Source organism: Cebus imitator, unplaced genomic scaffold, assembly GCF_001604975.1.
Source record: "Cebus imitator isolate Cc_AM_T3 unplaced genomic scaffold, Cebus_imitator-1.0 Scaffold55, whole genome shotgun sequence".
NCBI classification, from domain to species: Eukaryota; Metazoa; Chordata; class Mammalia; order Primates; family Cebidae; genus Cebus; species Cebus imitator.
The window spans coordinates 6,743,192-6,763,562 of record NW_016107370.1 but is presented as its reverse complement, the minus strand read 5'-3'; the positions used below and the strand labels follow the sequence as shown (position 1 = coordinate 6,763,562).

Below are 20,371 nucleotides of genomic sequence, written 5' to 3'. Positions count from 1 at the left end.
CACGACTTTATAAAAAAATATATACTTTTCCAGCTCTTTCACTCAAATGGTGAGCAGCCTTCATGGCACTTCAACTGCATTGAACCTCAAGCACATGGTTCTTGAATTTAATTGAGTAAATACATATTTTTACTCTACAATATATATTTAATAGAGTAAATGAGCCAGAGCTTCATGAGGAATAGTTGAGCTCTTTTTGGGGCCAAGATAACTCATGACAAGCCCAAAACATCTTGCCAGAAAGCAAAAATATTTTAAAGTTATTGGGAATTGTTGTTTAAAAGGATTGAGTTAAATAGATTTCTACTGGCCCAGCTATGACAATTTAAGCATCAAAAAGAAAAAGAAACATAGATCTATGGGAATGCTTTAAAAAGACACACAGATGGAAGCCATAAATTGATTGAGTCTGGATTCATCTAAAATAGAAATGTGTGCTTCATGGTGACAAGCGTTGAGGGTTGTAATGAGACACCAGCTGAGGCAGGGGAGAAGCTGAAAATTAATTTCCTAGAAGATATTTACAGAGGACTAAAAATGTGTACAGATAAATTATGTGAATGCTTTTGTGTCTCTATTACCTTTTCTCCTCTTACATATTTTTCATGCAAGATTATAATAGCAAGAGTTATAAAAAGTCACACATGAGAGTAATTGATGAGAAGTCAAGAGTACAGAGCAAACCCCAGCAGGACAGCAGCTCTCTCAGTTCTCCATGACTCGTGAGCTGTTGACCCTGGTCCACCAGGCATGAGATGCAGGGCAAGGAGACCTCAGAAGTTGTACCAGACAGGAGCCAAAGGATTGCCCCGACATGAAAGCATGCAGTACGTAAGAGCTGTGTCTTCCATTGCATTAAAATCAAGCTTTAGTCATAGGCATGGAGCCTGCACATCATTGTCTAACACACTGAACAGTGACAATTGCAAGGTTTTTTCTTTTTTTTGTTGGAGGTCATCAAATCAATATCCTCTGTGCACAGGTGAGGACACTAATGCCCACAGAGATGAAATGATTTTCCCAAGGTCAGAACTGGGACCCAAACATCTAACTCCCAAGCCAAGATTGTGTGTCTCTATGATACCAAATCATCTCACCTGGTTCTGAAACATTATGTATTTTTATGAATGAATACATTTTAATTTGTTGAATGGTTTTCAAAGGCTTTATATTTATTTATTAAAATACTGACTTTAAAATACTGACGCTTTGCAATGAGGTTACTTTGACCTATATTTCAGTTTGGTGGCTTCAAAGCAGTTCTCAACTGGAGACTGATTTTGCCATTGAGGGTTTTCTTTAGAAACACCTGGAAATCTTTGTTATGACTGGGGAGGGGTGTGCTGCTGGTATATACTGATGAGAGGCCAGGGATGCTGCTAAACGATGCATAGGCCAGTTCCTCACAACAAAGATTGATCCAGCCCAAAATGTCAGTAGTGCCAAAGTTGACAAGACCTGCTGTAGAAGTTCGTCCTGAGTTTGAAACTCAGGTCTGCCATCTGCCAGCACACAGTATGTCACCCCTCCATAAAATCAGGGTAATATTACCACTTCAGTGTGTCAACGTGAATATCAAATAAGATCATATTTTTAGGGCTCATCCCAGATCCCAAACACTGATAAAGTTCTCAGCAGATAGTTGTTACTATCATCTCATCAAAGTGAGGTATCCTATGTACTAGGCTGTAAACCTCTCTAGTGCTTGAAAAAATAGCAGTCTAAGACTCTGTCATTGTTCTCTAGCAAGGAATATTTACTGAGCTACCCAGAAAAAGGAAGGAATTATTCTAGCTCAAATTATCTACACAAGTGATTTTCCATATGAACTGAGATATGACAGGTTTCGACAGGCAAGAGATTCCTCTGGCAAGCCCTTCTGAACTAAAATAATGGGAGAAATAGTGGGGCAAGGGGTGGGCACAGGGAGGTGGGGGCAGAAAGTGGTGATATCAAGGCCTCTGCATTCAGCCTGGACCTGGCGTCTCACCTGCTGTCGAGCTACAGAGTTTCAATGGCAATTTTCTGAGAAGGAAGAAAAACCTAGACAATTCCACTTCCCTGTAAAGTGCAGCACAAAGCTGTGTACAAGGGTGTGTTAATAAGCACTCCCTGAAGGTGGTGGTGAAGGTGATGGTGGTGACAATGTGAGGACTATTCACGTAGGCTGCTATTACCTGGAATGTACTATGATGTTATTTGTGCACAGGTAACCAGTGCTTAAACTAAGCCGTCATTGGAATCTCTAACTCTCCTGTCTCAACCACATCTACTCAGGCAGTGGTTCTCAATCTTTCATGTGCACCTGGAGAGCTCATTAGAACCCAGAGTCCTGGACCCCACACCCATAGTTTCTGATTCAGTAATTCTGGGGTGGGTCCCAAGCATTTGCATTTCTAACAGGTTCTCCAGGTGGTACTGATGCTCCTGGTCTGGGAAACACACTTTGAGAACCACTGCACTAAGGGAAAACATCAAAGCCGCAGTGCTTGGAATATTTCTGCTGCCTTCTGGCTCAAAAACAAGTGGTGCAAGCTGTGTGCTTCCTTCACACGCAAAGAGGGGCCCATGGAAATGTGTGAAGATGTGACACCTGCGCCCTTATGATGACCTCCATTAACATGGGAACCACTGCAATGAAATGTTCTCATGGGTATAACAATTTGTCCCAATGATTAACTGCAAAAGCTGAGACTGACCTTATCAATCTGAGAGACAGAGTCACCTCGAGCGCCCAAGCGGACCAGGGCCAGGGCAGTGAAGAGGCTCAGAGAGGAAAAGAACACATTTCCATTTCCTTGATTGTTATCTATCTCTCTGAACAGGTTGAAGCAAAACTCGGCATTTGCTGCCGCAAGGGAGGCCATTGTGAAAAGGAGTGCAGCCTAGAGGACAATGAGAAAATGAAATTAGTTCCTGGTACATTTTCTAGGAATATTATAATTTTAGATTATTTATTTTTTTAATAATTTAAAGCTTCATTTCTTCAGCCTTGGATGTAATCATCAAATAACTATAACAAAAAGGGAAAAGTTCCCTTGGCCCAGTATCCTGTCACTCATACCCTAAAACTATCTCTTCTCATTAGTGGACATTTCTATCCTCTGTGGCCTGTTTCCAACACTCAAGCAGACACAGTCATGAGGCTCACTCTTTCTCAAAGCATTCCAGATTTCTGAACTGAAATAGAGAAAAAGTAAATATTATAATATTAGTTAGTCTATTTGAGGCAATATAGCCTTTGCTTTCTAAACCATCTGTAATTCAATGCCATGTTAAATTTTTGAGGTTGAACACACGATTTTTAACCCATTCTCCCCATTATGGCCTCTATAACATTCTTAGAACAATCACACATTCTATCTTTTTTCATAACTGTCCTAATTTTAAGTATATGCATCTTTTGTCCTTTAAGTGTATTAATTTGTTTAAAACCATTTTCTGATTTTTTTTGGAATGCAAAATGTGACTATCAGAGTATGTATCATGAATATGTATAAGACTTTTTAACACACAGGCCTGCTTCTTCCTGGAGAACCCAGGGTGCAGTAACACAGTGGAGATCATCTTCAAATTCATGATATTGTTTCTGAAATACAGAGGGCTGCCACCACCATGGAATTCTTCAGGGGTGCACTTGGGTAATTTTTTGTTGTTGTTGCAGAATTTCTCCATATCTCCAATTGATCTCAAAACCACAGTTAGGGTTGTCTCAGACTAAATGAACTTACCCAAATCCTCCAAATTATTCCTCATGAATATTCAATGACATTACATCTCATAGTGTGGCAGGTGCCAGGTGTTGCAGGCATCAGGAGTCACAAACCCTTAGGAGGCTTCATTCAAGTCTCAACTCTGTTGCTAATAGTTGTATGAACTGGGTCAAGTCTTTAATTTCTCTGAATTTCTAAGTTTCATTTTTTTCAAGTGAGATGATCTATGTATAGGATCTAGCATAGTAATTCTCAACAGAAAATCATGCTTCCTTGTACCTTTCACCTCATAAGAAGAGCACACATAGGCATCTGGGGGCTCTTCTGGCATGTTGTGGGTGGGGAAGGGGGTCACAAGGAGGGAGATCCATGCCGTCTGAAACAAGAGCATTCTAAAATTGCCATTGTATTGGCTTTGTCACAGTTGCAAATACTTAATGCCTTTCAAAATTGCAAATGAAATTAAAATGGTTTTAAATTTTTATTTTGTCAAATGGGAGTTTGAGTTAAAAACATTAAAGAAAAAAAACTTTTCTAGTACAATGCATGATCTAGAGTAGACATTCAAACATTCAATAAATTGAAGCTGCTACATTTACTATTCTCTGTAAAATGCTAATAGCCTGTTCTATCCTAAAAGACAGCAAACATTTCCAGTAAGAATGTCCCTGAGGGACCCATACTCTGCACTTTGGAATTTCAAGCACAAAGAGCACCATAGAGGCATGACACCCTACATGATGCTGTTTTTCAGGGTCAAATTTAGCTATCAGCGATTTATTATAAGTCACATTTCTCAGTTACACCCCAGGAACATGAGGTGAGAAAATCATTCATGCCCCACATATCTTTAAGAAAGAACACCTTTGTTATTTCGAAAGTTACCCAGAAAGAAAGTATGTTGATTTTATGTCTAATCCAAGTAATCCAGGGTAAAGAGCAGTAGTAATTGTGATTAAAGCTTCAGGAGAAACCCATTGCAGCCACGAAGACAAGAAACAATGAAAGTCAGGGCCGGGTACACAGGGCGGGAGTTGGCAGGAAAAGGGCAACTTTACACAGTGAGTGATATTGGCAGTGCCAAATGCCCTCAAACTTTTAAGGGATTCAAATCATATTTTAAACCTAAAAATAATTATTGCTTCTAAAGTATGAAAAAAATAAGATCAATATTAACAACTTTACAATTAAATAGAAAGCAAAATCTATGTCGATTTTTCTATTTAATTTAGTATTCATAAGAATTTCATTAATTTTAGAAAGAAATTGTGTACTAGATTCTCTCCATCCTAGGGAATTTCCAAGACTTCATGCTGATTGCTGAAAACCAGACAGCAGTAAATGAATTGCTCTTAGGAAAGAAACTTCAAAAGCAAAGTCATATTAATTCTTTCAAAGTATTTATAATAAAGATTATATTTAATAGACGATTGGGTGCATTTTAATGTTTTGATAAAATGTAAGCTAGAGCTTTTAAAATAAGACCTGAAAGATTTTTAAATGATCCTGTTTAGAAACCTTTTTTCACTGTCTAATGGGGGTTCGAAGCTATAATTTCCCAAAGTGCAAAAATATACTTTAAGAACATTTCTCTTTGTTCAAGTTCCCATTCTTCCTCTTGTGTTACAAATTATATCTTACTATTTTATCCATTAGGGCAAAAAAAATTATATTTTTGAATAGTATCCTTTAATTAGTTTCTAAGCACCAATCACAAATTTTCATTTTCTAAACTTTCAGACATCCTATTTCTATGGTAAACTATTGATAAAACTATCATCTTACTGAAGAAAAGGAAAGCTACACAAGAATGTATTCATTCAGGATACAGAGTACATAAATGTTTAGCTTAGGTAAGCTTTATGGCAGAGAAACCATACTAGAAAAAAAATCACTTAGAGAAGCATGAGCCAAGACATTCCTAGATAATTATAAATTCTCAAGTCATAACTCTTAAAATGATAGGTGATGCTAAACAGTATATACTTAAACATTCCTGTATAGATATGTTCATGTATGTTTAAAATAAATATCAAAAAGTATGTTCCATTTCACATAATTATTTGTATTATCTTTCTCTATGCAGGTGCACTCTAAGTTCCAGGAATGAAAGTAAGATTTGTTTCTCCTCATCTGGTATAAAATCTGATCCTCATTGGCAAGTAAACAATTATATTTAAGGCTGAACTGATTGTTTTGCACCCCAAAGTTTTCATCAGGTAACACGTAAATAAAAATTAGCATGAGACCAAAGCTGTGATTTTTCCTTTCGCCTATAAATACTTTCACAGCAACTTAAATAAATAAAACATCAACAAAAATAAACTAAGTTCAGGCAAGCCACCAACAGCTACCAATTGACTTGAGTCTCAGTTAAACAACTAAGGAAGTTGACAGGAAAACAAATTACTTTAAAGCAACCCAAAGAAGAAGTCAGTGTGACATCACCTATTTCTCATTGGACATGAAAATGCAGGAAAATTCCTTTCAAATCATAAAAGAACTTGGCATTTTATAGTCTGATTTTTCATTTTGCTAAAAATATACCATATTCTTATGTTTCTTGCATAAATATTTTAGCTTAACATACAAGCATGCAATTATAATTTATAATTTTAAAGTTAACACAAATTAGCAAGTGCTCATGGATGGTTTCACATCCCAAACTTCAGACTTGAGGGTCTAAAAGTCCATGGCAGCCTGAAACCTATTTGATTTCTTATAGTCTATTTTAATCTGAGAACTTTTTTATCCCTTCCATCCTTTAGTCAGTATATTATTTGCGTCAAACCACAATAAAAATAGATATTTTCTCACTAAATCTTCTTTTTAAAGTCTAATACAAAGCAAAAGTAATTTTTAAATGAAGCATGAGAAAATTCAGGCACAAAACACATTCAATAAAACATAAAATTATGATATTATTTTATGGATCTAAATTTATTACATCTAACTGATAAATTATGTACCTTAAATGCTTGATAAAAATATTACCTAGTCTTAGGATACTTTTGCCTGTACATAGAAAATTAATTATAGTTCATGGTACATTATTTAAAAAAAAACTTTTATATTTACTGAACTAACATATACATATAGGAAAGAAATGAACAATCATTTGAATGTGATTAATTTTTATTCTTACCAATAAGTCAAATACAATGCTATACAGATACTATTCTGGAGAAATATTTAAAATCCTTTCATTTCTTTTAACACATGGTTTCCAACTTTGATAAACCTCTAAACAAATTAGTATATTATGCACTTAAAAGAGTTCAATTCTAATCTCAAAATTTAGTATATTTCAAACTATAATGCCTTAAATAAGAACACAGGAGATGTAGAATCTAGATTTGCACATAATCCCTACTTATCTGTTCAAAGATGGAACATAAAGTTTTCAACTAGTATCCGATTCCCATGCCATTCTCCCATGACACCACCTAAATCAGTCACAGGTAGGCTGTAAGGTGGAGAAGCAGACACGAGGAAAAATATCCAATCTGGATATTGTTTGATGAGTTTAATGTCTCAGACACAAAGTAACCCAGATTTCTGTGTGTGTGTGGGTGTGTGTGTTTGTGTGTGTGCATGCGTGCGTGCATGTGTATGTGTATGTGTGTGTCTTTTTTCAAAGGATCTGGCCAGACTTTAAATTATGGACCTTAGAAATATTTACCTCACTGTCTTCATAGATGAAGTTGGCTGCCGGTTGGGTGAGTCTGAAAGAGTTCCTTGCATTACTCTGAAATATAAAGCCTCTGACTCAGACACTCCCTACTTTTTTTTTGATGGCCATGATAGTTTTAAATAATGTCATTAAAATGAAATATGTTCAGGTGCTTTATAAAGCAAATTAAAAGAAGTCTGTAGAGTATTAGCTACAGCTCTAATTCAAAAAAGTCAAATACAAATTTTTAACGAATCAAATTTTAGCATGAAATGTTATTTCATTTGATATTAATATCACACAGTATTTTTATGTAGTAAATGTAGATATCCCTAAACTAAGGCACAACTAACACTTCTTACATATGGAAATTCAATTACTGATTTTTTGGTTGTTTATTTGATTCCTCCCCTCTCGGATTTTGGTATTTGATGAACATGACCAAGCCTCACCTGGAAGAACTCATATTTTGGCATCTATAAATTCAACTGTCATAGAGGAGTAGCACTGCGGTCCCAGAGAGGTGAAGAAAGCAAAGTGGCTATAGAATAGAGTGGGCCTTTTCTCATCCATAAAATAAAAATTCACATCACTTACGTTTTCATTAATACACACACACATACACACACATTTTTATTCTTATCAATAAGTAAACTACACACACACACACACACATATATATATATATACACACACACACATATGTGTGTGTGTGTGTGTGTGTGTATGTGTGTAATCACCACTATGACATTTATGCTATATTTGGGGAACACTATATTTAAGGGAAGTAGGTGAGCTGACCCTCCCACAAGTGTTTACCCATACTGCGTTTATTTTCATTGAATGATTAATGCTAAAACTGAATATGCTGACTGTTTGAAGCTTTCTAAGTTGAACATACTATCAGAGAGAGAGAGATGCATTAGAATATATTGAACATATGGGAAGGGATATCTACCCCATCAGAAAAGAAATACATAAGTGATAGGAACTTAGAAACCAAACGAATATCCAAAAAAATGAGCAAATTTGATAATTCTTAACTCCAGAGGAAACAAAGTGAACATTATATCATAGTACACTTTATAGATCAACTGTGGATAAAATTGTCATCATTGTGATGATTTAAACCCTGCATTCCCGGTTAGACGTCCACTGGGACTCATTTCTTCCCTTTGTCTACCAGAGCTTCTCACAAGACCTTGGTTTATCTAGCATATCCAAAAACAAGCTGTGCTTCACACCAGGACATGGTCGTTCAATACTCACTATCTTAAGGCACACCAGAAGGTTTCTGACCACAACACTATGCCCTCATCTTCTTAAGGCTGTCTGAAATCCCCGTGGCAGTAACAATCATCTCCCACACCACTGATAGAAGTAAGGTTTAGAGGGCAAATAAATCAGACATGAAAGAATACACAGAGTAATATGCCCTTCATGGAAAGATCAAACCAGACAAAACTGTATTTTTAAGGATGCTTACATGGGTGGATAGGTGAAGCCAAGGATATAACTGCTTTAGTTACCTCTAGTGGGAGGGGAGGTTTTGTTGGTAAAAGAATGAGGAGGGAGGTTTTAGAGGTTCTTTCGATGTTCTGTTATTAACTTGCATGCATCTATTGAATGCACCTTTATGTAGCCACATTGTATTTCATTATTTTTAAACTCAACAACAACAAAGAAAAAAACGTAAAGAAACCAAATGACCAAATGCCTCTGAGATAGGGTCATGGCACGGTTGTGTATAACCGATAATTGATCTATTCCTGATAGCAGGTTTTGATGGACAATGGGCTGGGACCACCAAGCCAATGATACACAGGTGTCAATGAGGTAAAGAATGGGATGTAAAATAAGACCAAGGCTGACTGACATGGCCCAAGGAAGAGACCAAGGGTCACAGTGCTCTCTCCAGCAGAATCCAAGCCCAAGCACATTTGTGTGTGGTGATACAAGCTGCCTCACCAGAAAAGCATCCCTCCAAGTGTGCGGCCTGGAGAGATTTCAGGCCTCTGAGCATGGTCATTGGCCATTTACATTTTCCTTGAGATTCATTAGTGAACTTACCTCTCACCTACAACAGAATAGCAATAATGCAGGTTGATAATTGGATATGCAAATCAACAATGTACTCAAGCTAGCACCTGATACCCAGAAGCAGTGATGGGATTCTGATCTCCTTTCTCTAGTTGATCGGTTCTCACTCACAAAGAAAATGTTTCCACACTTCTCAAGACTGTTCAGCCCAGCTGTTTTCCCCCACGCACTCAGGAAGGTGATGGACAGCTTCGAAGGGAGCCTGTTTACCACTACCTAATGAACCAAAATCAGAGTTTCTGGACAAAAACCTGTTCTAAAATGCTCATAATTCAGTTGTAAAAGCTGTCCATAGGTGCAGCCTGCACCCTGCACGGGCAGCTGCTTATTGGTGCGTAGACCTGGCTTCTGGGATGGCTTCCCTGTGACTCAGAGCACAGCACTGTCTGTCAAGAATCTTGTAAGCATTTAGCTTTTGAACCAGATTTCAAAATAGTATCTGACTAAGGTGGTTGTTATGTGGTTCATTCAGTTTGTATGTGAATCAGATTTAGGGAGGCAATATTTCCATCTCAGTTTTTTATAATGACAATGGTTTTAATGTAACCATAAAAACAAATTTCGGAATCAATAGTATTTGTCAGCCTGGGTCAAAACATACCCTTCTGTGAGAAATGGACCAGTAGACTAAATAGACATCAAATCAGCTAAGGCAAGATGACAGTGACAACAGCGACTTGGTGAGTTTAGTGTGCAATTTTATTGCAATTTGCCACTCATCTTTTTTTTTTTTTTTTTTTTTTTTTTTTTTTGAGATGGAGTCTCGCTCTGTCACCCAGGCTGGAGTGCAGTGACTCAATCTTGGCTCACTGCAATCTCCACCTCCTGGGTTCAAGCAATTCTCCCGCCTCAGCCTCTTGAGTAGCTGGGACTACAGATGCATGCCACCATGCCTGGCTAATTTTTTTGTATTTTTGTTAAAGATGGGGTTTCACCATGTTAGCCAGGTTGGTCTTGATCTCCTGACCTTGTGATCTGCCCACCTTGGCCTCCAAAGTGCTAGGATTACAGGGCTACTCATCTTATAGCCTGATTTCTTTCAACCCTATCCTGTGTAAATGTGCCTGGCATAATGACCTAAAATAGAATCTCACACAATGTTTTTCATCTTCTCCAATCTCAGATGTTCATCTGGACCTCTTAACTTTTTTGGCTGGCTCTCTTTGTACTGCTTTCCATCCTTTCCCTCTTTTTCCCAGTTTTCTCTGGCTTGGAATTTTCCAGAAATACACTTGCTCTGTTAGTTATTGCACCTGGATTCTCTAAATGCTTACCTGAACTGAGCAGCTTCAGATAGGAGCTGAAACTTGGTGTGTTCACTCATTCTTGTCATCCTGCCAGCCTCTCCTCCACCCTTCTGATCTGGCAATGGAAAGCCACGTCTGCACCACCCAGATCCTTCCTCCTAGAATACAGGCTAGAGTTTGTTGAAGTGGGTTTGCACCTTGAAAAGTGGTCAGGTATAGGGAAAGGTAGATTGGGCCCAGTTGGTTGCTTTCACCTTTGCCATCAGAACATGCCACACAGGGGCAAAAACACATTTCAGTTTCTGGCTCTAGCATCACAAGTTTGAGCTATATTTATACCTACCTTCACCTGCTATCCACGGAAGTGACTGCAAGCCTGGTCCTTCTGCCTGAGTGTTTTTGAAACTACAGCCAACATTTATCCAAGCGACTGGGTCCTCTATTGTAAAAAGCTATTGGAATTAGAAGGTATCGTCATCTTATAGTTGCTTGTCTCTCAATTTTGTGCAGATTTGCCTCTTTCCCAGGAAGAAGGGAGTCTTGTTAACTTATCCAAAATTAAATAGTTATTGCTCACCTCCATGATTGTTTATGAGTAGTATAATCATAGAGAAAAGAACCCTTCCTCACTCTTACTATACTCTGCCACAAGGCACCTAGCAGGATGCTAATTGTCCCTGCATCTTCTAGAGTTTGACACCTAATCAGTTCATGTGGAAGATGCTTATTCTTGGGACCAGTTGAATAACAGAGACTCTTGTGTTTTCTTATTCAACTGGTCCCAAGAATAAGCATCTGCCACATGAACTGATTAGGTGATTCTTTTTAAGTAATTAGAGGATGACTGACCTGAGCAACATAGCCAGACCCATCTCTCTAAAAACAAAAATAATAATAATAATTAGGGGAAAGGATGCCTTTCCACAAGTCATCCTCATGCTAAATTGAAAAGTGATTTTTTTCCACATAGATTTGATGTCACAACTGCCAATCTTAAAAAGGTTTTATTTGTGGTAGTCCTCCAGCTACCTAAACAACTTTTACTATTTTTTCAAGATTTTTTAAAAAGCTAACTCAAATTCAATACATGAGTACCCAAAATTATAAGGCTATATTCTCAATACTAGGAGATATAAACTCCTTCAGGCCAAAAGCCAAGACTTCTTCCTATTTCTTTCTCCTTGCCTATTATAGTGTCTGTTAAGATACTTGGGTCTTAATAAATTATTGTTGAATTAATGAAATGACCTAGTGTAAAGTCAAACAAATGATAAGAGAGAAAGGCAAGCAAACGGAAGTTTTCAGGAAGAAATAATTGGAAGTGGTAGTGTTAAGAGGGCCACACAAATAAGCTAGCATTTGATCTGGGTTGGGAAAATGAAGACGAGAAGCATCCCAGGAAAGAGAGAAGGGTATGAAGAAAAACTCATGGATTTAGTATCCAGGATATATTCTGAGAATAGCAAATATCTAATAACCTCGCGTGGAGTGGTGGGAGCACTTTAGGCTCTGCTCTCTGATGATGATGTCATTAAGAGACAGACAATTCAGCAGGAGGAGTACAAATGAAGGGGAAAGAGGAAATAATAAGTTTGGGTTTGAATACACTGAAATTGAAATGCCCATTGAACATTCATTTGGAAAATGTAGTTGAATATTTAAGTCTGTATATAAAAGAAGTGGCTGATGATATAGATGCTTATTTGGGGGTCTCTGACATCTACATGGCAGCTAAAATCTTTGATGTAACTTCCGGACAAAAAGTCCAAAGAAAAAGAAGGAAAAACATTGGGAAGATCCCTTGGGAAATTCCTACACTTAAAGGATAGGCGTAACAATAATCCAGGTTTCTAAAGAGACTTAGAAAGGCCAGACAACCAGCTGTGGCCAGAAATTCAATATTTGTAGGGGAGCTAGTAGCAAGGTTATGTGATTTTTCTATAGTCATAATTGGAAGTCCAAGAGCAAGGTAGAGAAAATCAATGGTTAGTTTGTGAATTACAAATGCAGATGTGATGGGTTGGAATTAGTGTTAATGAGAATGCAGTTGAAATAGTAGACCATGAAGACTCTCCTGGACACTGCATAGTAAAGAGGTGGCACGACCCTCTTCACAATCTTTCAGAGATTGTTTCAGGACCATGGACATCAACACATCGGGTTCTCACCCCCAAACTCTTATAACTGGAGAATATGGTGAGCCTTTACAGGCTGAATACAAGAACAACTAAGAAGGCTTGATGAATGATAAGATTACAGACATCATGACACTGGAAGACGAGGTGTTTTTAAGCATGTTTAATGGGAGTGTGGAGTACACAAAGGCTGTGGTTGAAGGTAAAGAACTGAGAATTTTCAGAAGGTAACAATGTCCAGTGGTGTCCAAGAAAATGGAGTGCTGAGCTGGTTAAAAGGCTAGATAGTAGATGGTATCCAGTGTGTTCATTCAGTCCAGGGACAAGCTGGAAGAAAAAACTAAGGCATAGATGTCAAAATCCTCAAGGGTTCTGTAGGAAGTACTTGGAGCTTGGCAGATGGTCATGACCAAGCTTGGAAAGAAGGAATAGATGTAGATGTATAGGGCTTCAAAGGAGGAAGAGTAGTAAAAGAAAACTGTAGAAAAATGCCTTGAAAATGATGGCAAAGAGCCAGAAGACAGCTCTTTTTCTCTTCCTGGACTAAATTAAGGTGCACATGGGAAATGAACAACTTCCACTTGAGAGGGGTTTAAGGAAACTATGAGGGATTAATTCAGGATTACATGAGGTGTCAGTAGAGGCGACTGTCAGCTCTGGTTAGATAGAGCTCTGTAATTAGGCTGAGGATTTAAGAATTATTTGGTGACCAAATACTAATGGCAAGGGCATGGTAAGGGGTGCTAGACTTAGAGTAGTTCCCAGAAAATGGAAATGACTTGGGCATACTAAAAGTTCCAAATTAAGGGATATTCTTTGCACATCCTAAAATATATAAGCCTATTCCCTGGAAGCTGATGTCATTTGTGTTTTATTTGTTTGCTTGATATTTCGTTTGTTGGTTCCAAATTCCAGACATTAAAATTTTTATATAAACTGTGTTTACCAAATCTAATCTTTCTAATCTATCTATTTATTTGAATGAAATTTTGTAATAGCAAGTTCCATGACTTAATTGCACATTCTACCATGTTAATTCATTCTAAGTGATTGCTCGTTAGGTCTATTTTTACTTGTTGATGTATTCTTTGTTGTTTTACTGTGGGCAGGGCATAAAAAATTCAACTACTATACATCTCTTGTTTACATGTAAATATTTTCTTCTTTTTTTTTTTGGCTTTATTTCCTCCACCTTCTTCTGTTTCTCTTTTACTTTTGAAATGAATAATCTCAGCTTTCACTTAACAATAAATAACATGCTATTCTCCTCATGCATTTAAATGAATGCAATCGTTGGAACGTCCTATAATCTCTCTGATCAGAATACCAACTTCTGGAGGCCTTGTTGGTTTCCACTTTGTGCTACATCATTTCATCACATTGTCCCAGTCCCAACCAACAGAATAATAAACTGTAAATTCTTGAAGAATCAAGTCGTCACTATTGTTATTAGTGCTACCTTTTCAATTCGAACTCTTTAGTTCTATGAGATTCATGAGCAAACACAGGGAGGTTTCCTAAACAAAATCCAATTCTAATTTCAGAAGCAAATTAAAGTTCACTTTCTACCTCAGGATTTCAACTTCACAAAGAAATGCAACAATTGGTCTCATTTCACCTCCTGAACTATTTTATCACCACATGTTGAATGCCATTATTTGTCATGAAAAAGTAAATATTCTAAATATCCAGATTCATTCAGCTTTACCTTGACCAGTTTCAGTGGCAACGTTAAATATAAACCATGTATTTAATTTTTCTACAAGCTACTATTTTCTTATCCTTTAAAATTATTTTTCTGTTTATAAATGAAAGCTTTAAAACCACGACCTATATTTTTCCATTTGCAGAGTGAGGCTTAAATCCCTACTTTAACTTTAATTTAATATGCTAATTCAATGGTCTTGAAAGTAAATATAAATCCAATTTTTCCTTTATTAATAGATAGTAAGCTAAAGGAAATTTTAGATATCATTTAAGTCAAAGTCTCCCATTTTACAACATGAGAAAAATAGGGCTCAATAAGCTTGTGTCTTTCTAAAACAAAAAGCAGTTGATCCTCTCCCTTCTCCAGCTCTCCGCCTTCAATATACGCTTCTTACCTGAGAGAGGAAATAATCTCTATACAAACCTCCCCGAGACATGCAGTTGACCTATATAACAAACCTGCACAAGTACTCCTAAAATAAGAGTTTAAAAAAGAGAAGCAGTTGAAATAGATCCCAGGGTGCCTATGATTTTTCTTTCTTTTTGAACCATGAAGCCTTCCTCATCATTTCCTACCTTGTCTCCCACTATGTCCTCTTAAACTTATCCTTAGAAGTCAGAAGACAACATGGCTACTATCTTGACTTATTCATAAATATCCCCAGAAAATCTGCTTTAAAAATCACAGTCCATCTGATCTCATAAGGGTCTATAAGAAATAGAGAATCCCATATATAACCTTATCAAAAACAAAAATGAACCCTTTCAACTCACATTAGTTTCCTTACTATTTTTGGAAGAATAAATTTCCAACTCATGTGAACCCTTAGAAGGATGCCTTAGTTGCAATAGCATGTAGCAATTCTATCTTTAAGAAAAAATAGTATGTTCAGTGTATGTGAAACACGTAAGAACACACAAAATAAGCATAAACAAATGGGAAGTCTAATACGATTAGGAAACTATTAAGAGCTTATCTTACTGCGGTCATTTCATTTCCAATTCTATCAATTTCATTACAAATGAGATACAAAATAAAAGTAGAACTGAGAATAAAAACTGGGAACCACCAGGATCCAGTCTGTGCAGGAAATAATATTCAAAGAAAACACAAGTTCTATTTCATTCACTTAGGCTTCTTAAACAGACCACCTTAAGGATTTGACAAAGTACACCAACATCAAAAATACTTCCTACATTCTTTTAAAATATTTCTTCCCCCCAAACTTTCACTCATACCAGCAACTAAATACCATTTCATCTCTCTTCAAATGCACTGTTCCCTCACCGCAATTATGCCTCCCTTTCTCTTTTGTCTCTTCCTTTCTCATACATGTTCACACTGTCGCCATTCCTAGAGCACCAGTGACATGTGACACACTCATCCCACCCCACCATGCAAAATGCATGCACATCTTTTGGAAGTTCCGTTCTTCTCCCACTCTGGCAACATCTTCCCAGACTATCAGCCCCCTTTCTTCTGATAAAGGTGAATAAAATTCTGTGGAATCTCTGTGTGTGAGAGTGTGTGTGTGTGTGTGTGTGTGACAGAGAGAGAGAGAGAGAGAGAGTGTGTGTGTGTGTGTGTGTGTGTGTGATGTGCAGAATGGAAATAAAATAAGATAAGGTTGTAAAAGATTTAAACAATACAGTCATTATGTTAAATATGAACGTATTGAACTCCATACCCCAATAGTAGAGAACACATTCATCTCAAATGCCCATGGTTCATGCATAGAAGTTGATCATTTGTAAATCACAAAGAAAATATCAATAACTTTAATAAAGGAAGACTATTACAACAATATTCTCTGATTGCATTCAATAAAACTAGAGTTTACTATCAACAAAAACAGAAGAACTCACAACATGATCCTTCACGTGGATAGTAGAAATCCTCCCATTAACTCTTGAGTAAAAATAATTTAAAAATAATTACAGTAGCTTCCAGTTCTGGTCAAGATGTAAAAAACACACTCCACCATATTCTTTCCTGCTAATTACAACTTAAACTTCTGGACAAAAGCCATAAAGTAACTATGAGAAAACGCTAAAGAGGAAGAAAAGAAGGCAGAGTGGCTAGGAATCTCAGGACTTGAGAGGCCACCTAGTGTTACATTTGTTGGGTTTTTTTTTTCTTCCTTTACATTCCAGCCTAGGTGCTATTGCTAACCATGCCCTGAAACTATAATACTAATAGAGGCAGGGATAAAAGTCTCTCTAACCAGAGGTCCAGGAAGAGAAAGAATCCTTTGAATGATAATCACCCCACTACAAGCAGATGCCACAAGAGAAGCAAAACCCTCTATCCTCCCTGCTGGCCTGATTGCTGTAAAAACTGTAGGGTAGAACCATAATGACAATCCCCACTCCACACTAAGTAAACACAAGCAGAAGCAGCAGTGTCCTGCCTTCATCCTTTGATGGTGGCTGCAGACACAGATAACAGAGCCCTTCCCCTCCCACTCACACTTGTGCACAAAGTTGTGAGGTGGGATTCTGTCAACTACCACCCTGCAGAAAATGGACACCAGCAAAAGTGTAGCACCCCTTCCCCTCCCAGGTAGAGGGCTTAAGGACAATCACAAAGAAGTGGGAAATGGAGAAAAGAATGCTTTAAATTCATATATGAAGTCCTAGGTTCACCACTGTTCTATTAATCTGTGAAAATGAATAGAATCAATAGACCAAAAGCTTTATTGACCGAATTATGAGATCGTTTCAGATTGACTGCTGGGTACTGTAAAAACAGGGCAGATGAGAATGGTACTACAAAAATTTGACAATCAAATTGCCATTTAAACCAGATGCCACCAATTGCCATTAAAACCATTGCTGTCTACTTAAAAAGTAGATGTGAACAGGAGTCAGAGTCTCATTATATAACACTCAAAATGTCCAGCGGATGAAAGATGGTGCAAGTCAGGTTTTCTCACTGTTGGAGTAGATATAGACAAGCAAGAAGAGAAGGTTGGAATGATCTACGTACTAAAAACAAAAAAATGAAGAACAATCTCAAACCAATAATCTGTACTTTCACATCAAGAGACTAGAACAAGAGCAAAACAAACAGAAACAAGAAAATCATAAAGTAGCTGTAATCAATAAAAACAATATAGAAACCAAATTAATCCAAAAGGTGATTTTCTAAATTAGTCAATAAGATTTAATCCCTAAAAAGACTGTCAAAAAAAAAAAAACATACAAAGTCTGAATATCAGGAATGAAAGAGACCCACAGACTTCACAGACCCCACAGACATTAAAAGAATTTTTTAAAAAACACTAAGAATAACTTTATGCACATACATTTAACAGCTTAGAAGAGCTAGACCAATGCTGTGAAAAACCTCAAACTACCCAAACTCACTCAATAACCTGAATAGGTCTATACCTATAAAGAATTAAACGTGTAGTTTTAAACCTTCCAACAATAGAAATCTCAAGTTCCAGATGTTTTCTTGGACAATTCTACCAAATACATAGAGAACAGATAACACCAATATTACACATTCTCTTCCAGAAAATAGGAGATAAGACTTTCCAACTCATTTCATAAGGCCAGCATCACCCTAACACTAGAATCAGACAGAATACAAAAAAAAAAAAAAATAGAGAAAAAATATCCCTGATGAATATAAAGGAAAAATCCTCCATAAAATATTTGTAAATCAAACCCAAAAATATATGAAAATTATAATACATCACAATCAAGAAGAATTTATGTTAATAATGCAAGGCTGGTTCAATATTAGAAAAAAAAAAAAAAAAAAAAAAAATAGAGAAAAAATATCCCTGATGAATATAAAGGAAAAATCCTCCATAAAATATTTGTAAATCAAACCCAAAAATATATGAAAATTATAATACATCACAATCAAGAAGAATTTATGTTAATAATGCAAGGCTGGTTCAATATTAGAAAGCCTATTAGTGTAATCCATTAACACTCCAAGGAATAGGCAAGAGAGGAAACATGGTCTTTCTTTTAATTCCCACAGACTCCACTATAATACCTGGACAGAATGTGTAGATAGACACTTGAAAACCCTAAAAAGTAAATATCAACAGATTGATCTAGGAAGAACAGAATTTAAGTACAAAGAAGACAGTGGTAAGTTTAACTTTTTCCACTCTATTATTCCTTTCCTGAATAAATACATTCATTTATTTAACTCAGCCCAGCCCCAAATTCTGAATTGAGTATTGTGGAGCAGACAGAGTGAAATCCAGGAGAAATTCCCTAACTCTGGCTTGAGTACCAGATAAGAGAGCTCTAAAAAGTTCAGTGAACGTGAGGAAAATTCCTGCATATTTTTTTCTCTCTATTGCCTCTATTCTCTCACATCACAGTCCCCAATTGTACCTGTATAGGTCCGTGTTTATCCAGCAAGAGTGGCCAGGAACCAGAGCCTCTGCTCTTACTCAGCATAGGACAGGAGAAGGCTGTGAACAGAAATGTAACAATAGAGATGGAGAAAAGTTATGGATTTATGCAAAGTTGGAAGTAATTTAGCAGAACTTGATGACTGGAGGTGGAAGGTAATGAAAGGAGTAGAAGAAAGAATCACTTCAAGGTTCCTTGGTTTATATAACCAGGTAGATGTCTTGCTTTTGAAAGGCCACTCTTTCCTGGCCACTCTGGCTGGATAAACATGGACCTATACAGGTCCAGCTGGGGACTGATGTAAGAGAATAGAGGCAATAGAGAGAAAAAAATAAGCAGGAATTTCCCTCACATTCACCGAACTTTTTAGAGCTCTCTTTTTTGCTACTCAAGCCAGAATTAGGGAATTTCTCCTGGATCTTACTCTGTCTGCCCCACAATACTCAATTGAAAGTTGTTTTGATAATGTTACATTTGAGCAGCTTCTAGATAGTAACGACAGACATGTAGTTTTACCCAGTTCAAGAAAGAGGTCAGAGCGGGGGTTGGGAAGGTAGCAGTCAGCATATAGTTATCTTTTTAAGTTGGGAGATAATAAGTCTTCATGTCTGCTTTGGGAATCATCGAGCAGAAGAATAATAGATGGTGAAGGAGAAACAGGAAGATAATTTCAGAAGAAAATTCCTCCAAAAGGTGGGCTATAGTGTGATCCCCTAGGGCATGAGCAAAGATTTAGCCTTCAGCGCAAACAGAACCACCTCAACATAACATCCCTGACCTGGAAATTTCAGGAAGTGCTATGCCATGATTCTCAGTAAGTTTCATTTGTTCAACAATTTATTGAATGCTTACCCAAATGTAGGTCATGGGTACACATGTTTTGAAAACAAAACATGACTCCTTCTTTTAAAAGTTGGGAAAAATAGGCATTTAGTAAACATACACACTGTAGCCAAGAATGTTAAGACCCAAGATTCATTCTCTCTCTTTTTCTTTTAAAAGAAACTAAATTTTGTTTAGTTGAAAGAAAACTAATGGAAAATGGGAGAAGCCATGTTGCCTAGTTAAAAAAAAATTTCCCTTTTCCCTTGCAGATGGGAACATGTGTCTAGATTCTGGCCAATAGTCATGCAAGCAGAAGCTGCTGTCTATGGCTTCTAGGAAACTTTTCCAAGAGAGGAGTTACTCAGTTGTTAGGTGACAATTTTATCCCATGCTCTTCACTGCTCTTCCCTGGAATGTAGGATACAGGAAATAGAGAGAGCTGTCTCCTTGTGACTGGGGAGTCAACACTGAAGGAAAGAACAAAGGAATTACAGAGACAGGCCAACAAACATATGAAAAAATGTTCATCATCACTGGTCATAAGAGAAATGCAAATCAAAACTACATTGAGATACCATCTCACGC

At 37.1% G+C, this 20,371-nt stretch overlaps 1 protein-coding gene across 2 annotated transcripts in view; it reads right to left on the bottom strand.

Moving 5' to 3' along the window:
- The window catches only part of SERPINB7 (serpin family B member 7), a 58,803-nt gene that overhangs the window by 24,649 nt on the left and 13,783 nt on the right, over positions 1 to 20,371 (bottom strand). Inside the window, exons 1-2 of one of the 2 annotated variants that reach the window (XM_017528782.2) lie at positions 7,396 to 7,435; positions 2,700 to 2,885 (exon numbers count right to left, since the gene is read on the bottom strand). In XM_017528782.2, coding sequence (XP_017384271.1) covers positions 2,700 to 2,867 — 168 coding nt within the window. In that variant the 5' untranslated portion in view covers positions 2,868 to 2,885; positions 7,396 to 7,435. Of the gene's footprint in view, positions 1 to 2,699; positions 2,886 to 7,395; positions 7,436 to 20,371 lie in introns of those variants that run through there. The other variant, XM_017528781.2, reaches the window with a different exon arrangement.